Source organism: Danio rerio, chromosome 6 (assembly GCF_052040795.2).
Source record: "Danio rerio strain M-AB ecotype USA chromosome 6, GRCz13ab, whole genome shotgun sequence".
In the NCBI taxonomy this organism is placed as follows: Eukaryota; Metazoa; Chordata; class Actinopteri; order Cypriniformes; family Danionidae; genus Danio; species Danio rerio.
In genome coordinates, this window is record NC_141026.1 from 57,052,117 (window position 1) to 57,073,937 (window position 21,821).

At 33.8% G+C, this 21,821-nt stretch overlaps 3 protein-coding genes across 8 annotated transcripts in view; 2 read left to right on the forward strand and 1 right to left on the reverse strand.

Annotated features, from left to right (window-relative positions):
- slc12a5a (solute carrier family 12 member 5a) overlaps positions 1–21,821 on the reverse strand; it is a 2,560,186-nt gene that overhangs the window by 1,009,723 nt on the left and 1,528,642 nt on the right. The window lies entirely within an intron of this gene.
- Positions 1–21,821, forward strand: part of nav1b (neuron navigator 1b) — a 947,042-nt gene that overhangs the window by 250,327 nt on the left and 674,894 nt on the right. The gene's annotated exons all lie outside the window — the stretch shown is intronic.
- mybphb (myosin binding protein Hb) overlaps positions 1–21,821 on the forward strand; it is a 53,323-nt gene that overhangs the window by 12,191 nt on the left and 19,311 nt on the right. For 5 of the 6 annotated variants that reach the window (NM_001100137.2, XM_087255001.1, XM_087255000.1 and 2 more), the window contains 6 exon segments: positions 136–303; positions 12,244–12,332; positions 13,778–13,973; positions 15,094–15,233; positions 18,835–18,994; positions 21,207–21,343. In NM_001100137.2, the coding sequence (NP_001093607.1) occupies positions 136–303; positions 12,244–12,332; positions 13,778–13,973; positions 15,094–15,233; positions 18,835–18,994; positions 21,207–21,343 (890 nt within the window). 6 annotated transcript variants of the gene reach the window in all.

Consider the following 21,821-nt stretch of genomic DNA (forward strand, 5'->3'; position numbering starts at 1 on the left):
AACTTATTGAACAAATATACAACTAATCAACAGATTATATCATAGTTAAAAGGATGCAAATGTTAGACAACTCTGCCATAATATATGACGCTTCTGACTGTTATTAGAATTCATTGTTGATTTAATCTCATCCAGCTGCTGACTGGAAAGCTGCTAACGAGGAGCTGACCGTGTCCTGCCGTTATGTGATTAAGAACCAGACCACCGGTGACCGTCTGAACATCAGGGTCGTGGCCATGAACCCCGGCGGCCGCAGCCCTCCTGCCACTCTGGCCGACACCGTCCTGGTCAGAGAGGTTGTGGGTACGTCTCTGTACATTTCATTTCTTACTTTTATAAATTTGATCTGCTTTATACTTGGTGAAAACAGGATTCTTTGAAGGATATAAACTTTAAAAATTATTCAGTAAATGTTTTTTTTCTTTGACAATTATATTTAATCGTTTGACAGACGTGTTTATTTAAAGTGAGTAATAAATAAGAACAAGAAGGAAAAACTGGTAACACTTTATAGTAACTACACACTATGAACCATCTGTTAAGCATTAGCAAATAGTGAATTCATTATCTGTTAAGCATTAGCTCTACATTAGTAAGCAGTTCATAACTGTGACTGTATTCTTGACTTATAAGCACATTTATAATGTGCTTATTGATTGTATTTTCATACTTTAAGGATTCATTTTTCAGTACTAAATTAAGGATTGCATCATTTACAAACCAGTTATTCAAGCACAGTTGAAGATTATTCAGAATGTGCAAGTGAATGATTAATAAACTGTTCAAACTACCATTTATATATCTAATTATTCAGGCATATGCTAATAGTTAAGTTGCATGCTTTACTAACTTAACTCAACTTCATCCAGTTTTGTGACTTAATCTAAAGTCAGGACTATTAATCCTTTATAAATCCCTTATAAAGGACAACGAAAGGCTCAGTTCTATTCTAAACAGGAAAAAAGAAAAAAAAGACTTAATTTCTATTCATTTTCTATTCATTATTCATTTCTATTCACTTAAACAATCCGACATAATATTCTTCTGGACCGGCTCGCTTCAATTGGCATTGGTAACACACCTCTCAGCTGATTTCATTCATACCTCTCAGGTCGCACTCAGTTCATTCAGTTAAAGTCTTTCCCCTCGTCATCAGTCCCTATCACTACTGGTGTGCCCCAGGGTTCAGTTTTGGGTCCGCTGCTATTTATCATCTATCTTCTTCCACTTGGTTATATTTTCCGCAAACACCAAATCCAATTTCATTGCTACGCAGATGACACCCAGCTCTACCTATCAACCAAACCCAACAACAAACTCCCACCTTCATCCCTTACTAATGGGGTATATGCCGAAGCATGCTAATAGGACTTTTAATTTGCCAGTAACCTGGGTTAAGCGCTTCCGGCGAATTGAATGCCAATGCAAAATCCGGTGCGTTTAAGGTCTGTTTTCTTTAAAAATGAGCGATCTCCACTAGCTGAGTGATATCCGATTTAAAGTGGGTCTCAGATTGTACAAGAAGCACTGCATTAAATTACATTTCCCCCGCCATATCTTTAATATATGAGCATTTATTTAACCCCAGTTTATTCAATGGAGCTTCTGCGTTAGCCTGCCGATTCTGACGGGCGAGTGCGAGCACACTGCTTTTTTTCTCATTTTACGCTTGAGCAACCAAATAAATGCTAAAGTATTCACATTTAACTGAATGTATTTTAATGACATTACAACATCGATGCTGTATAAGGAACCGTATAAAATGGAAAAAAGTTCACAATAACAGGTCACCGGAAGTGTATCAGCATGGGAACAGCACTAGCTTGGCATATACCCTATTGCTTTGGAGACATTAAATCCTGGCTCACCTCAAACGTCCTGAAATTAAATGACAATAAACTGAACTTCTACTTACAGGTACACGATCCACTTTAAATAAATCACATAGTTTTTCCATTCCCACAGATGATTCTGTCATTACCCCCTCCCCTCAGGTTAAGAGTCTGGGGGTCATCTTCGACAGCACCCTTTCATTCACTGCACATGTTAATAATGTCACCCGATCTGCTTATTTCCACCTTCGCAATATAAATCGTTTACATCATTCCCTCACACCTCATTCAGCTGCCATTCTTGTTCATAGTTTATTCACATCCTGTTTAGATTACTGTGATTCCCTTCTGTTTGGCCTCTCTAAAAAAAAATTCATAAATTACAACTGGTACAAAACGCTGCAGCCCGTATTATCACAAAAACCCCCTCTGTCTGTCACATCACACCCATTCTACAACAGCTTTACTGGCTTCCTATCTTTTTCAGAATTAATTATATAATACTTCTTCTCACCTTTAAAGCCATCCACAATCTCTCTCCTCCACACCTTGCTAATCTTGTTTATATCATCACACCTTCTCTAACCCTCAGGTCTTCTTCTTCCATTCACCTCATTGTTCCCTCTGTCCGCCTTGTCAGCATGGGGAGCAGATCCTTCAGCCACTCTGCTCCTCAGCTTTGGAATTCACTTCCTCCTGATCTCCATAATTTAGACACTCTTTCACAATTTAATTCCAGACTCAAAACACATCTGTTTAGAACAGCCTATTCTCTTTGACCCGATTCTATTTTTAAAGCTTGTATTGTATTCTAGTGTTTTTATTGTGTTTTTATTTGAATTGATAGTTCTAGCTGTCCTGTTAGGTGACCATGAGTGTCATGAAAGGCGCCTTTAAATAAAATGCATTATTATTATTATTATTATTATTAAAGATACACAAATGAAACCGTATCAAATGAATAATAAATATTTGCAATCTTAAACTTTAAACATCTAAACATCGTTTAAATGACGTTTAAACATTGCTAAAACATTAAAATGTTGTATCATAATACTGTATGTTGTTAAATGATTATATTGTTGTTGTTTTTATCCAATTTTGTTATACTGTATTTTGACACTCCTGCTTTTCAGTGATGTTTAAACTTTATTTTATTTTATTTATTTTACTTTATTTTACTTTATTTTACTTCATTTTACTTTATTTATTTGTTATTTATAAAGCATACATAGTCCTTACTTTAGATTAGAAAACTGCATAAAGTTTTGTTAATAAAACATTTATTAACATACATAGTAACACCCCATTCACACGGGACGTCAGCTTCAATGCTTCCCATTCACTTTGAATGGGTGACGTCTGGCATTCTCAAATTGCGTTATGGATCTGTTTGCACCGCTTCAGAGGCGTTGCTCGCTGCAGAAGTTGGGACTTGCTCAATGTCTGTCTGTCTGTCTGTCTGTCTGTCTATCTATCTATCTCTATCTATCTATCTATCTATCTATCTATCTATCTATCTATCTATCTATCTATCTATCTATCTATCTATCTATCTATCTATCTATCTATCTATCTATCTATCTATCTATCTATCTATCTATCTATCTATCTATCTATCTATGTATGTATGTATGTATGTATGTATGTATGTATGTATGTATTTATTTATTTATTTATTTATTTATTTATTCATTCATTCATTTTCGCCATAGTGGAATGAACCACTAACTATTCCAGTTGGGTCTCGACCTAGCGACCTTCTTGCTGTGAGGTGACAGTGCTAACCACTAAGCCACTGAGCTGCTCCCAATAAATATTTAATAACAAAAAAAAGATGTTTTAACATTATAGAAGTTTTCAGTCACATTTTCAATCATTTTCAATCCAACTAACCGCACACTTTTGTAGGCAGTGTATGTTATTTATTTATTTATTTATTTATTTATTTATTTATTTATTTATTTATTTATTTATTTATTTATTTAGTTTTTATTTTTGTTTGTTTATATATTAATTTATTAGTTTATTTATTTATTTGTTTGTTTATGTTTATTTATTTATTTAGTTGTTTTATTTATTTGTTCAATTATTTATTTATTTGTTTGTGTGTTTGTTTAATCATTTACTTGTTTATTTATTTTGTTTATATATTTATTTATTAGTTTATTTATTTGTTTATTTATGTAGTTGTTTATTCACTTATTTGTTTGTTTATCTGTTTATTTATTATTATTTTGTTTTTTGTTTTTTGTTTGTTTATATATTTATTTATTTGTTTATTTTTTAATCTGTTTATTTATTTATTAATCAATTTATTTATTTGTTTGTTTGTTTGTTTGTTTAATTGTTTATTTGTTTGTTTGTTTGTTTGTTTAATCATTTATTTATTTATTTATTTGTTTCTTTGTTTGTTTAATTGTTTGTTTGTTTATTTGTTTTATTTATTTAATTTTTTATTTATTCATTTTTTATTCATTTGTTTGTTTATTTATTTATTTTTTAGCTAGTTAGTTAGTTAGTTAGTTAGTTAGTTAGTTAGTTAGTTAGTTAGTTAGTTAGTTAGTTAGTTAGTTAGTTAGTTAGTTAGTTTCAATGTTTCAGAGTTATTCAAAAGGCTATTTTGCATCTGCAGTCTCTGGACTGATGGTAAAAATTTATGACAGTTAATTAATAAGTTATAAATACAATGCTTCAAAATACACATCAAATTTACACCCATTCCAAAACAAAAGCCATCAAAAAAATACTATACCTAAAGAAGCAGTTTCCCCACATAAACAATCATAAATAGATGATGATGATGATGATGATGATGACCTTTCACAAACAAACAATGAACCATACATTTATTCTAGTATTTACTCATGTTAGTTACTGAAAATACAGTCATTAACAGGTGCATTAACTAATGTGAACAAGCATGAATTTGGATGATAATAATGCAGGTATTGTTGACAATGAGTTCATGTTAGTAAATACATTAACTAATAAAACCTTATTGTAAAATTCGACCACTAGGACGTCCACCAAATGGTTTAAATGGCATAAATGAGTTGGCCTGTACTTTCTGTCCTACTTCCATGCCAGCTTTCTTTGGACATTATTACTGTAAATGCTGGAGCTCAGATGTGGACATGTAGCAGCTCTAAAGATCAGGGGTCTCTGGAGTCTCAAGTATCCCAAACCTCAGAGCTATCCAGAGAGGTGAAATTAGTGCCACGTCAAGCAAACCTCTCATGCTGTCCTACAGGCCTTTCTAATTGGCTCTGAGTGACTGCCAGCTGGGGAAAAAATACATCTAAATAAATCTACCTGACACGGTTCTGGCTTCAGTGTGAAGAAGTGTTGCCTTGCAGACTTACACACATCAAGCACAGGCAATAAAATCATAAATTACTTGTAATGATATTGCTTTTGGCAGAAAAAAAAGCAGACGTTGCTTAAGCTTACGTCATTATTTTATTTCAACAGAAAGTAAATGTTGCTTTTGCAGTTTACTTTAGTTTGCATTGTGCATAAGCATTATATTGAATTGAGATTAGATCTGTCACAGGAATCAATATATCTCAACATATCATGCAAAACTTGGAGATGACCCTAATAATTTTTGCCATTGCAATATATACATTTACAAATTCACAAACAATGTTAAGGGCATGTTGCAATGACATTTACGTTCTAGCTCACCGGTGTTAAAGATTAAAATTGGACATTAATTCATTCATTCATTTTCTTTTCGGCTTAGTCCCTTTTATTAATCAGGGGTCGCCACAGCTGAATGAACCACCAACTTATCCAGCAGATGCCCTTCCATCTGGGAAACACCCATACACTCTAATTCACAAACATATACCACGGCCAGATTAGCTTACCCAATTCACCTACAGCGCATGTCTCTGGACTGTGGGGGAAACCAGAGCACCTGGAGAAAACCTATGCCAACACAGGGAGAACATGCAAACTCCACACAGAAATGCAAACTGACCCAACTGACATTTACCCATTTAAACATCAAATTTTATAATCTAAATGACTTTAAGAATGATAAATACAGTATTTAAAAGGGTTTATGGTTGTTTGCATCATTATGCTGTTATAAAATCAACAATAATATTGCTAATCGCAACAATATCTGTGATAATATATCCCACAACTAAAAATTCCTTATCATGACAGGCCTATTTGAGAACAGACAGACAAGGGTCCTACCATACACCCGGCGCAATAAGGCACAAGATGTGTTTGCCCCGACATGTTGCTGTTTTCAGACCAACGCAACCTTAATTTTCCCTTTTTTTTTTTGCCACTTTGTTTAAATAGCAAATCCATTTGTGCCACTGTGTGGACTCATGGGTGTTTTGGTCTAGAAAAGAGGTTTGCTAAGGCGCATTGTTGGTGTGTTGCTATTTTGAGAAACTAAAATAGACCACACCATTGACCAGCTAAAAGCAGATCCAAAATCCAGCGCAGAGCGCGTCAGTTGTCCACCTGTCAGGTTTTGGACCATATGGGGCATAAGAACAGTAAGTGTGTTTGGATATAACTCAGTTTTTTGACCACACTTCGTTATTATTGATCAATTATTATTTTCCTGGAAATTTGAACTGAATTTGAACTGAAACAAATCTTTGTGCTTAACAAACTAAATTAAGTATGAAGGCTGATGAATGACTTCAGTGGAATGTACAACACTGTTTCCTTATTCACAAAGAGAGAAAGAGAAAGTAAAGAGGCTGAATGGAGAAGGCTCATCCTTTATCCTTGCACTGCAGATGCTCTGTTTAACTGTTTTCTCGCTATTGAAGCGTTCAGTTTTTCCATTTACAAAGTCCTTCATGTAGCAAATGCCATGTGCCATGGCGCAACGCAACTGAATCTTAAAGGGAATGTGAGTCAAGACAAGATTGGCTTATTCTAAAAACACATCCATAACTCATTAAGAGAATAAGCTCAACCCTGTTAGACCATGCACCGCGGCGCAGAGAGTAGTTTTCCGTCCTCAAAAGAGCAAAATTGCTTTCTGACACTCCCTTAATGCTTTTGCGCCCTGCGCTTTAGACTTTGCGCCTGGGTCGTTAAAACAGAGCCCTAGAAGTTCATTATGCACTTGCCATTTATTGTTGTTTGCATTGCGCATAAACATCATATTAATTTTTTTTTTCAAGAAAATCTGTATCACAACAATTATTGTTATCGTATTATTTCTAGATAATATATCTTTGGATTCAGTATCATAAAAGTCAAAGTAACGATTTTGTGTAACTACATAGTTTTAGTACAACTTTTTTTGTGTCACAACAACAAACAGAAAAGGTTCACTGTGCATTTGCTTTTTAATTTAGTTTGCATTGTTAATAAGCAACATATTGAGTTTTATTGTGTTATAAAAAAAAAAATTGCATCACAATAATCAACAATATCATATCACTGTTTAAAATATCACTGGAGTCAGTATCATGAAAGTCATAGTAACGTTTTTTTGCTTTTGCTAGAAAAAAAAATTGTTGCATAAACTTAGATAGTTTTACTACAATTTTTTTTTAGATTTTGTTGTGACAATAAACAATAGAAGTTTATTATGCTTTCACTGTTTAGTGTTGTTTACATTATGGATAAAGGTTGTATTTAATTTTATTGTTTTATTAGGAAAACTTGTATTATGGTAATTATCTTTGTATTATTGCTGGATAATATATCACTGGATTCTATATCATGAATATCGAGTTTTCCTTTTGCTAGAATCAAACAAGCAGTTGTTGCATATCCTTAAGTAGTTTTATGTTTTAAGTAGTAAATAGTATTTACCTTAAAAAGTTTCACAACAATTGACAGTAAATATTCAAGTTTTCATTCATCAAACATCAAGTTCATCATTCAGTTTTTTTATCACATTTCATCAACAACATTTACAACAGTAATTATCGTTATCATTATATTGCTGGATAATACAATATCATGATTCGGTATCATGAATGTCATAGCAACACTTTTGATTTTGCTAGAAAGCAGCTTCAGATCTTAGATTTAGTAAACTTTTATTTTAAAATGATTAAAACATCACATTTTGTTATACTTTTGGAGCGTTTGCGGTTTAATATTGCTTGTATTGTGCATAAACGTATTGGACTTTAATTTAATGATCTAGGTACAAACTCTAAAGCGCTGGGTGCAAAAGAATTAAGGGCGTGTCAAAATTCACTTTTGCTATTTTAATGATAGAAATGCGCTCTGCGCTGCAGTGTGTGGTCTAACAGGGTTGAGCTTATTTTCTTAATGAGTTATGGCTATTTTTTGCGAATAAATCAATCAGAGTCTCATCTCCCATTCCTTTTAAGAGTCAGATGCGCCATGGCACATTTGCTATTTACATGGCGGACTTTGTAAGTGGAAAAGCTAAATGCTTCACTAGTGAGAATGCAGCTAGGTGGATGAAGAATGTGCAGTGCGAGGATGAAGAATGAGCCTCCTCCAATCTGCCTCTTTACTTTCTCTTTTTCTCTTCCGTCAATAAGGAAACGGTATCAGGCCACATAATTAATTAAGTTTAAGCGCAAAGATTTTTTTCAAAACTATTTCTAAATTCAGTTCTGATTTCCAGCAAACGAATAAATGAACAATAATAAAGAAGTGTGCTCAAAAAAACTGAGTTATATTCAAATACACATGCTGTGCCCCACATGGTCTAAAACCTGCAGGTGGACAAATCTAAGCTTGTTTTTAATAAAGCAAATATAAATATAGATACAATAAATAATACTGCTAATAATGATAACATTTTTCGAAAGCAAATTGCTATGAATGAACTGAAAAAGCCCCCCAAGATGATAAAGGCATGAAAGTATGGTTTTTAAATTTATGTAGGGTAGAAAATAATATGTTTTGTAATATTTTAATCCTTTATATTTATATCATATATCTATTCTTAATATTTTAATTATATTTCATATGTAAAAATATTTGTGTATTGCTCTACATCTTGTGTGTATTAACCAGTGTGTAAGCGAGGCGCACAACTAACGCGCTCTGCACTGGACAATAGACCGGCTTTGTTTTGGTCTATTGAAAAATCTATTATAGTTTCTCAAAATAGCAACACACCAGCAGCGAGCCTCAGAACGTATTTCTTTTTAGACCAGAACGCCTATGGGTGCACATATGAGTGCAAATGCATTTGCTATTTAAACAGCGTGGCACAAAACGTCAAAACAACTCTTGCGCTAGCTGAAACTAGCTAGAAAACAAATGCAGTTGTTGCATAACCTCATATAGTTTTAGTTTTAATATGCATTACACTTTTGCAGAATTTAAAACTTAAATCGTTTAGTTGATTAACGAATCCAGTAAAGCAACATTAAAATATTTGTTGTCTTGACCTTTTGTGACCTTTAGTCATTGATTAATAAGATAGCACCGGATTCAGTATCATGAATGCCATAGTAACATTTTTGTGTTTGCTCGAAACAAACAACAAGTTGCATAATCTTATATAGATTAAATAGCTTGAATGTTTTTCAGAAGGTGTTGCGGTAAAATCTCAAACCCACTGCAACCGATCCTGATGTTATGCAAACCAGTTTTCTAGTGCAAATGCTTGCCGTCACTTTACATACTCTAAGGGTGCTTTCACACCTGTGAATCGATTCAGTTGTTCCGAAACAGAGATTACAATTGTTACATTGTTGCTCTTTGCTCTTGGAGCGGTTCGCTTTCACACTGCAAAGTTTCTAATCGGACCAAAAGAGCTTAAACAAGTCACGTGCAAGTAAACTCTCCTCACATTGGTCAGTGTCAGGGTTTATTTTGCAGCGTCCCGCTAAGCTGTCAGGAGAAGTGGTGGTTTGGTGGTGATTGACAGGGTGCGCGCGAGCGATGTGTCTGAGGAGAGATGCGGAGGGGAGGGGTGAGAAGGGTGCGCGACGATGCCTATTTGAGGACCTGTAGGGAGACGCGAGATTACCGGGAGATCATCACTCGTTTGCGGGCATCCGGAGACTCGCGAAACTTCCCACCCCAATCATAATTCTCTCTTCATATAGCCGTATATGCCTATTACATATCCATAAAACACAGTGATACAACCGCGCTCGGATCGGATCGCTTTCTCACTACAATCGAACCGCTCCAGGGTTCGTTTCAATCGAGCCGAGACCACCTCATTCAAGCGATCTCGGAGCGATTACTTTGGCGCGGAACAGAGCGCGATTGCCCTGTTCACATATGCCAATCGAACCGCGCTAACTGGGCAAACGAGATACGTTCCGAAACAAAAGTGTAGGTGTGAAAGCACCCTAAGAGTGTCCGGCAGCATCTAAAGAAAGAAATCATAAATGCAGAATGGAAAGTGGAGCAGGACTGGAATGTAACTTGAATCCAGTCGACGCAAAAAGAGGGGGAGAGAAATGTCCGATCTCGTATGAAGCTCTTCATGCTGCATCATCATTGCTCTTCAATGCATGTTGTTAATGGTCTTTTCCAATAAGAACAATCTCTGATGCAGATCCTTAGGAAATAGTTAGTCGGTAATCGCTGTGCATTAGCAAGGATTATGCGCAGAGGTTTTGACATGGTTTCAAAGCCATTGACAGCGAGCCGCCTGGGCCGGTGTCAAGCCGCTTCCTTTAGGAGCGATGGCGACAAGTGTGAATGGTTGGAGATGGAGGGTGGGATGCATTCCTGAATGTTCTCGCTCCGCATAAGGAGTCGGATGGCATATAAGGTTACCCCATGAGACTTTTTAGCTCACTGGAGATGCTATGTTTATTTAGGGGAATGCTGATGCTTATTGGAGTTAGCATGCGGCTAACACATTAAGAGAGAAGTCTGCATTGCGTTTATAATGCAACACACAAATTCTGCATGCAGATTTTTTTTTTCATCCAGCATTTAAAAAAAGTGTTCTGTTGTGGCATTTTGGGTCCCATGATACAAAATAAGTTTCTCTTGGCAAAAATATATGTTAATTATATGTTATATGTTTTTAATTGAAAATATTTTTAATTTCAGGCTAAGTTTTATTTGTAATATTTTTTTAGTAAAGAAAATTCTATATTTTAAATATGGTTTAGGATGAAGAAAATATATTTTCAACCTTAAAGTAGAGTGTTAATTAATACAACTTTTTATATTATATTATATTATATTATATTATATTATATTATATTATATTATATTATATTATATTATATTATATTATATTAATATCCTAAGACTTTTTAAAAATATAATTTACCCTCCCTAAAATTTTTATCCGAGAAAGTAGATGTACATGTAACATTAATAAAACCTTCATTTGCACAACAAATGTGTATTCTATATTATATTCCATTTCATTTCATTATCCATTATCTTATCTTAGTTGGAATAATATATGGAGTACATATTTTAACCATGCATATAGTTATATAATTAAAATAATGAATATATATATATATATATATATATATATATATATATATATATATATATATATATATATATATATATATATATATATATATATATATTTTTTTTTTTTTTTTGTTTGTTTTTTTTTGTTTTTTTAGGATATTTATTTTTTTTTAGGATATTTAGTTTTAAAAGTATATTTTCTAAACATTTTTTGAGATAATACATTTAAATGAATATATATTTTAACATGTTTTAGCAAATATATTTCTTCTATTTTTCATTGGTATATTTTTAAAAATACTATATTTCAAATATCTTGTTGTACAGTATGTGGTTGTTGTGTAATTCAGCAGTTTTTCATGTAACTAAATCTCTCGCTCATAAGTTATTAGTGGCAGGGGTGTTAAAGGACTGATCTATTTATATCCCTGATGAGTCTGACAGAACCATCAGCGTTAGCATCTAGAGTTTAACATAAATCAGTCAGAAGTGTTTGTCATTGATTTTTATTTCTTTTTTTTCTGTGTTAGGTATAATTGTTGTGATCATTTCTGTGCTGTGGTCTGTTTAGGTATTAAAAATGAACCAGGCTGTCTATGGCTAAGGATGAAATTACAGTTAGCTTGCTCTCTGAAATGCTGGGGTCATGTTATTGTTAGCAACAGTCTTTTGGTTCACTAAATAGTCTGATACCTAATTAGAGCATATATTTATGTATTTATTAAAGGTTGTTCTGTCTTCATGTAATATTAAGCACAAGTAGGGTCGAATGATATGGCTAAAACATTATCACGGTAACAAACTATTATATCCTAGTTGATAACATTCATTATCACAATAAAGTTGAAGTCAGATATTTTTGTTCCTAAAGAAAAGTTGTAGAAATTAGAAGTATTATCTTATCAGGCAATTCTTTATCACTGGAACATGACAAACATTAACCAAAAACGTGTGTTTTATCACTTAGAAATGCTTGGAAATTGGGATTCAGAAGTAAAGCTATCGTTTTTTCTTCCTACAGATCGCCCTAAAATCCGTCTACCACGCTTCCTGAGGCAGCGCTACGTGAAGAAGGTTGGAGAGAAGATCAACCTTGTTATTCCCTTCGGCGTACGTAATCTCTTACATGTTCAGATAAAATGTTTCTATTGTTAATAAGTAATGTATTTAATGCATTGCCTTGGCTGATTCTGTGCCTTATTTGCTTTTGACTAATGTGAGCTTAGGTGTCTAATGTGAGTGTGAATATTCATTTTGAAGAGCTAAACAGCTATACAGAAAGTGATGATGATTTACCTCCGCTAATGGAAGCGTTATAACCAAATCAAAATCATTTGATGTTAATTTGTATAGTTCGTTGTGAGTGTGCTGTGAACTTGCAGAGAGGCTCCGCCCACAAACACTGTGATTTGTGATTGATTGTGCTGTGTCTTTTAGCTGTGTCACAGGCAAATATCTTGTAGCTGAAGTACAGTTCTATCTGGGATGCACCGAAATTGATTTTTTCGGCTGATATCGATATCGATATAATAAGATTTGGAGACTGATAACCAATATATAGGCCAATAAATATTTCAAAATGTAATATTTTTTTACAAATGTAAATAATAATAATGATAATAATGAATAATTCCTTACATTTATATAGCGCTTTTCTGGGCACTCAAAGCGCTTTACACAATGGGGGAATCTCCTCATCCACCACCAGTGTGCAGCATCCACCTGGATGAAGCGACGGCAGCCATTTTGTGCCAGACCGCACACCACACACCAGCTGATTGGTGGAGAGGAGACAGTGTGATGAAGCCAATTGAATATGGGGATGGTTAGGAGGCCATGATGGACAGAGGCCAGTGGGCAGATTTGGCCAGGATGCCGACCCCTACTCTTTTTCGAAGGATATCCTGGGATTATTAATGACCACAGAGAGTCGGGACCTCGATTTAACATCTCATCCGAAAGACGGCACTCACTGAGCAGTATAGCGTCCCCGCCACTATACTGGGGCATTAGGACCCACACAGACTGCAGGTTGAGCGCCCCCTGCTGGCCTCACTAACACCACTTCCGGCAGCAACCTAGCTTTTCCATGTGGTCTCCCATCCAGGTACTGACTGGGCGCAGCCTTGCTTAGCTTCAGAGGGCGACCATGTGAGAGTTGCAGAGAGCTAGCTGCCGGCGCATAAAATAAAAGCTGAGAGTTTTTTCCCACAATGCTGCCTCTTGTACATCCTTATATTATGTTTAAGGAGAAGCCTGTGTAATTTCTGGTCAAAAAGAAAAAACAATACTAGTTGAATGAACCTAACTTTAAGTCAGTATTTGCCAGGAGAATGAATAATTTCAGGCTTGACTGAATATGCCGCTTGGTGCAAGTTGGCTCAATGCTATTATTCAGAATATTTAAACTATAGAAAATAGAAAAAATACAGAACAATAAGTGAATTCTGAGTAAAAAAATATCATATATAAATCTACTTTGTACCGTTTGGATCTACATTAGGACTTAGAGATACTAATTCACAGCTTCGCTTGTATTGTTTTCTTACCTGCAGGGAAAACCCCAGCCTGTTGTGTCATGGACAAAGGATGGCCAGCCTATTGACACTAAAAAGGTGAACATCCGCAACAGCGACAAGGACAGCATTTTCTTCATCCGTGCCGCTGAGAGAGCCGACTCCGGAGTGTATGAGATGTGTGTGAAAGTGGACAGCTTTGAGGACAAGGCCCAGCTAACTCTGCAGATTATCGGTGAGTGGTAGAATTGGATGCTAATTAAAAGTAAATCAACATGCTCCACAAGATAAGATTGGTGCTGTGAACAAATTATTTTTTTTTTAATTATTATAATTGTGTTTTAACAATACAAACATATTAATCATAACAATGGATGACATCAAGTCCATAGTAAATAAGTAATTTTTTTAATAATACTTATTATTAAAATTATACTTAGTACAGAGGCAAATTATCAAATTAAATAATATTCACAAAGTCCTTCTAAAATTTCACAGTTTTAACACTTCTTTTGCTGTAAACGTTTTGTTAAGTAGTAATTAAACAATTAAAGTCACAAAGAAACACTTTGAATATAATATTTACCTAATAAAATAAATAAATTGCCCTTAAATTCTATGTTATGTTCTAGTCCTTTAACAGCTCGGCATTCATTTTAGTCATCAGCTCTTATCAAAGGGAGTTGACAAGATCTACCTGAGCTCAAGGCTCTACTCTTGCCCTGCAAACGGGAGGGAGCCCAGGGCTCAAGGACCTGTTGAGCTCAGGGCTCTTGCCTGGGACGACAGCATGCCAAACTTGCTTATAATGAATCATCAGCGTGAATCATTCAAGTGTGAACTCTTGAAACTAAAACTTTTTCAGTTTGAGGAATTTTTAGCTGAATTCAGCACTGAACAGAAAGAGATTTTGAAAGTTCTCCTTTGTCAAATGTTAGCTATATATTATGTATAATTCTCTGGAACATAATTAAAATTAATCTGTTAACACTTTTCTCTTTGATTTGTGTCTTTTGGAAGCCCAAAATACAGAAACAGAAGAAGCTCTGTGGAAATAGCAGTGTTTGGGCGTCATTTTAGCTTTCTCTGCTATAACATTACTGTGCCTCTGGCCACGCCCCTTTGTGTTTTGTGATCTCACTAGCACGGATGTATTTTTTTTGTAGTCCCCAAATTCGTTCACTTTAGGCTTTGCTAAGCTAACTCTCTGTCTCTGTTTGCATTGAACTTACATTCAGAGATGTTCACACTCTAAAGTTTTAATAAAGTTTAAAATATGATATCGTAGTGAGCCACCCCTTTAAGAAAAAAGTTGTGGTATTTTTTAACAATTTCCTTGTTGACATGTTTACCAGAGCTGCCTGGACCTCCTGCCTCCGTGAAGATCGTGGACACCTGGGGATTTAATGTTGCTCTGGAATGGACCGAACCCAAGGATAATGGAAACACAACAATCACTGGATACACCATCCAGAAGGCCGACAAAAAGACAGGGGTACAAGCTCAAACAAATACATTGAAAATGGTGTAGAAGCAGATTATTTACAGAAGTTACAACAATATACAAAAATTGTTAAGGAACATTGATTTGAACATGAAAATGTATATACTGTACAGGGGCATAACTACCACTGGGGATAGAGGTTCATTTATTCCCAATTTTTATAGTTTCTAACCACGCTGGGATAACATTTGGGAATGTAAATATTACATTTTTATCATTACCAAAATTTAATCATGAGAAGCTTTTAAATGATTAAAATTATTATCAACATTTTCAGATAAACACCCTACACATTCATTTTGCTGCTGTCTAGCCACAATTCATATTACAAATCAAGTAGAAAATTTAAAGGGATTGTTCACCCAAAAACTTTTAATCGAGACATTATTTACTGACCCTCAAGTGGTTCCAAACCTATATGAGTTTCCTTTTTCTCTTGAACACAAAGATATTTACACTTCACATCTACGTACACTTTACTTGTTTACTCGTTTAGATATTTACACTTTACATCTACACTTTACTTGTTTAGATATTTACACTGTATACCTACACTTTACTTGTTTACTTGTTTAGATATTTACACTGTACACCTACACTTTACTTGTTTACTTGTTTAGATATTTACACTGTACACCTACACTTTACTTGTTTAGATATTTACACTTTACACTTACATTTTACTGGTTTAGATATTTACACTTTACACTTACATTTTACTTGTTTAGATATTTACACTTTACACTTACACTTTACTTGTTTACTTGTTTAGATATATACACTTTACACTTACATTTTACTTGTTTAGATATATACACTTTACACTTACATTTTACTTGTTTAGATATTTACACTTTACACTTACATTTTACTTGTTTAGATATTTACACTTTACACTTACACTTTACTTGTTTAGATATTTACACTTTGCACTTACACTTTACTTGTTTACTTGTTTAGATATTTACAATTTACACCTAAACTTGCTTAGATATTTACACTTTAAACCTACACTTTACTTGTTTACTTGTTTAGATATTTACACTTTACACTTACATTTTACTTGTTTAGATATTTACACTTTACACTTACATTTTACTTGTTTAGATATTTACACTTTACACTTACACTTTACTTGTTTAGATATTTTCACTTTACACTTACACTTTACTTGTTTACTTGTTTAGATATTTACAATTTACACCTAAACTTTGCTTGCTTAGATATTTACACTTTACACTTACACTTTATTTGTTTACTTGTTTAGATATTTACACTTTACACTTATATTTTACTTGTTTAGATATTTACACTTTACACTTACATTTTACTTGTTTAGATATTTACACTTTACACTTACATTTTACTGGTTTAGATATTTACACTTTACACTTACATTTTACTTGTTTTGATATTTACACTTTACACTTACACTTTACTTGTTTACTTGTTTAGATATATACACTTTACACTTACATTTTACTTGTTTAGATATATACACTTTACACTTACATTTTACTTGTTTAGATATTTACACTTTACACTTACATTTTACTTGTTTAGACATTTACACTTTACACTTACACTTTACTTGTTTAGATATTTACACTTTGCAAACACACTTTACTTGTTTAGTTGTTTAGATATTTACAATTTACACCTAAACTTTACTTGCTTAGATATTTACACTTTACACTTACACTTTACTTGTTTACTTGTTTAGATATTTACACTTTACACTTACATTTTACTTGTTTAGATATTTACACTTTACACTTACATTTTACTTGTTTAGATATTTACACTTTACACTTACATTTTACTTGTTTAGATATTTACACTTTACACTTACACTTTACTTGTCTACTTGTTTAGATATTTACACTTTACACTTACATTTTACTTGCTTAGATATTTACACTTTACACTTACACTTTACTTGTTTACTTGTTTAGATATTTACACTTTACACTTACATTTTACTTGTTTAGATATTTACACTTTACACTTACACTTTACTTGTTTAGATATTTTCACTTTACACTTACACTTTACTTGTTTACTTGTTTAGATATTTACAATTTACACCTAAACTTTACTTGCTTAGATATTTACACTTTACACTTACACTTTACTTGTTTACTTGTTTAGATATTTACACTTTACACTTACATTTTACTTGTTTAGATATTTACACTTTACACTTACATTTTACTTATTTAGATATTTACACTTTACACTTACACTTTACTTGTTTAGATATTTTCACTTTGCACACACACTTTACTTGTTTACTTGTTTAGATATTTACACTTTACACCTAAACTTTACTTGTTTAGATATTTACACTTTAAACCTACACTTTACTTGTTTACTCTTTTAGATATTTACACTTTACACTTACATTTTACTTGTTTAGATATTTACACTTTACACATACACTTTACTTATTTACTTGTTTAGATGTTTACACTTTACACTTACACTTGTTTCAAATCTTTAAGATTTTGGAGAATGAAAACCTCTAACCATTGACTTCCGAATTAGGAAATACAAATACTATAAGACTCAATGGTTACAGGTTTTCATTCTCCAAAATCCTAAAGACTTTAAACAAGTGTAAGTAAATTCTAGCACAATTTAACTTTTTTGGTGAACTATCCCTTTAAGATTGTTTAATTAACCTATCTTTTCTTAAATTTTCTATCACTCTATAGTGATTAAATATATGTGAATGCAGAAAAGGGGATTAAATCACAAATTATCTCCCCAATTGTTCAACCTAAACATTTTCAAACCAAAGTTGCACCCTTAATTATATAAATAAAGTAAAAAATATTATTATATGCTAACATTCTTTGTTATATCTACAAATTTAATAACATTTATGACAAAAGTTGCATTTTTTAGACATTGTGCCACTACAATCGCTTTTCAAAAACATGCCCACTGTGTCATTCCAGAAAGTGCCTTGAAGTACCACACTGTAAAACCCAACAGTCAACGTTATCAAATGAAATGAGTGTAGTTAACTCAAAATGGACTGAAAGTTAATTCTACTCATTTGAAAAGATTTTTGAACTGTTAAATGGTCTCAGGTTTGAGTCCCAGCTGGGTCAGTTGGCATTTTTGTGTGGAGTTTGCATGTTCTCCCCATGTTGAAGTGGGAATCCTCCGGATGCTCCGGTTTCCCCCACAGTCCAAACACATGTGCTATAGCTGAATTGAATAAACAAAACTGACCATAGTGTATGTAGTCCCAGTACTGGGTTGCAGCTGGAAGGGCGTCCGCTGCGTAAAACATATGCTGGAGTAGTTGGCGGTTCATTCCACTGTGGCAACCCTTGATAAATAAGGGTCTAAGCTGAAGGAAAATGAATGAATAATAGAAAGCATTTATTGCAGTGTAAATCTACAGAACAGCACTGACTGACTCTACCAGTGGTGTGAGTTGTGTGTTTGTTCAACCAATGGTGGGTTTTAAAAAACAAAACAATGTCTCTTTATCAACCTTATTTCTATAGTCAAGTAAATAGACACATGCATTGTGCAGTGGTGGAGTTGACTGACTGGTGTTGTGGTCTCTTCTCAGGACTGGTTCACAGTACTGGAGCATTATCACAGACTGAATGCCACCATTTCAGACCTGATCATGGGAAACACCTACATCTTCAGGGTCTTCACTGAGAACAAGTGTGGAATCAGCCAAGAAGCCACCACTACAAAGACCTCAGCAACCATCCAGAAGACAGGTAAACCAGCTTCTCATATACATTTCTAAACATAATAGTTTTAATCGCTCATTTTTAATTCATTTTAATCCTTGTCATGATGACAGCACATGATATTTGACTAGACATTTTTCAAGATACTAGTATTCAGCTTAAAGTGACATTTAAAGGCTTTGCTGCAATTATACAGTTGTTTACTGCAAAAACATTCAGTATAATACCACATACATTCTTTAAAGTTGACTACTGTAATTTGCACTGCATTGTGGGTCCTTTTAAAACTTTTTACAGTAACTTACTGCATATTATAACGCTTTTCCACTGAGAGGTACAGTACGATAATAATATATTTTTAACTTTTATTTAATGTTTAAAATGCAAATTTGATTAGATTCACTTTATTTGGTAAGTAAAGCAAGTTTGTCAAATAATTTATCTACTAAAAGACAGAAAATATGACTGTACAACTGCATTGTACATAAATCAGATGAACATTTTCATATTAATCAATAATATTACTGAAATTAATTAAAAAACTGAATGAATAAAGATTTACACACATTTACTCAAGTAAATAAACAATTAATGATGGGCTAAAAAACGGTGGAAATCTGCGGAAAATCTGCGGAATTCTGCGTGCTCAGATTCTGAGTGGGCCTAACTATAAGCTACTATTGTAATTATATAGTATATAGTAACTATAAACAACTATTTTTTTTCTTCAATAGGTTATGGATAAAATATGGTAATTCTTATGGTTTAATAAAAAGAAATAGATTTTTTGAAAAGCACCAGGCGACCCCCTTCATTGTCCCACGACCCCCACTTAGAGAACCACTGATCTACATGACAATATATTTATTTATTTATTTATTTATTTATTTATTTAATTAATTAATTAATTAATTATTTATTTATTTATTTATTTATTTGTTTGTTTGTTTGTTTGTTTGTTTGTTTGTTTGTTTGTTTGTTTGTTTGTTTGTTTGTTTGTTTGTTTGTTTGTTTGTTTGTTTGTTTGTTTGATCAGTCAGGGCCGGTGTGGGACTTCTTTTCAGCTCTGGAGTTTCAAGCCTTAGACCGGCCCACCTCAGTTCACGACTGACTATATTAAAATAACGTCATTTCCAATTCAGTTTCTAATGACACGATCACGTATTTTTCAAGAAAACAGCTGCTTTATAAGTTGAAATGTTCAACAACCCAAACAGTATTATATGTCTTAACAATAAAAATGAAAAAATAAATGAATAAATTCAATTAGATAGGTAAGGATTGAACTCTGGTCCTGCAGTGTGGTAACGCAACATGCTGACCACTGGACCACAAAGGCAGATTTATTAATGAAGTGAATCATCTGATTTTCAATGAGCAGGTGTAATATTCATTAATATTAATTATTCTAATTCTTATATTCACTAAGGTGCCGCTGTTTGGGGTTAAATAATAGTTACGTCATCATTAACCTGCAGGCTGCATTTTGCTCACGGGGCTGCGAGAAAATAAATAAAAAGCGCGGAGCTGCGGCAAAATAATGAATAAAAAGAGTGAGGCTATGGTCAAATAAATAAAAAAATGAAAAAAAGTGCGACTGCTGAGAGTGCAAGCAGCTAGAGACACCGGCCCTCGCGGCCAAAAAACGGACCGGCCCACTGGGATTTCTCCCGGTCCTCCCGATTAGCCTATCCGGGCCTGTGATCAGTTCTTGCATGCTCTGTGAATCAAGATCATGATTGATCAGTGGGCTGATAATATTGACCTTAAAAGGTATCAAAAAAATAAAAACTGCTTTTATTTTAGCAAAATAAAACAAATCAGACTTTCTCCAGAAGAAAAAATATTATAGGATAACTGTGAAAAATTATTTTGCTCTGTTAAACATCATTTGGTTCCCAGAGATGGGTTGTGGCTGGAAGGACATCCGCTGCGTAAAAATGTGCTGGATAAGTTGGAGGTTCATTCCGCTGGGGAGACCCCGGATTAATAAAGGGACTAAGCCGACAAGAAAATGAATGAATGATTAAACATCATTTGGAAAATATTTGAAAGAAAACAATAATTCACTGGAGGGTGAATAATTTTAACTTTTACTGTCATTTGATCAGTTCTTGCATTCTCTGTAAATCAAGCCTATGATTGTTGGTGCCTTTTTCTACAGAAACAAAGAAACGTCTTGCAGTGTCTTTCTGTCAAACTGATTGTTACTAAACTGATCTTCATGCTCATGTTTCAGGCATCGACTACAAGCCTCCAGTGTACAAGGAGCACGATTTCAGCGAGGCCCCCAAATTCACCACCCCCATGCAGGACCGCAGCACTACTGTCGGATACAACACCAAGCTGCTTTGCGCCGTCAGGGGATTCCCTAAGGTACGGGGCGTTCATTAGCAGGGCCATTTTTGGTCACACTTAAATTGACGGTCTGTTACACTGCATCTACAAGCCAACTAATTCTCATTAGATTATAAGTAGACTGTTAGGTTAGGGTTAGTGTAAGTTGACATGCACTTACAAAGTTTCATATAGTCAGTTAAATGTCTGTTGAAGGAGCAGTATCAGCAGATATTAAGCAGACAGTCTACTAATATTCAACTGGACCATCAAAATGAAGTGTTACCCATTTTATAACTCTTATAGCCATTTGTGTCTAGTTGTATAGAAATTCACCTTTAGGCTGTAATATTGATGTTGGCTGAAAGGTGTACAAGGGTATCAACAAGTAGATTCTAGAAGGGATACAGCTGCAGATACTCACATTAATATAGCATCATTTATGCGACACTGTACAACAATAATTCATATTCTTAAATTACTGTGAGTGTAGGGGTAGGTGTAGATGTTTATAAAA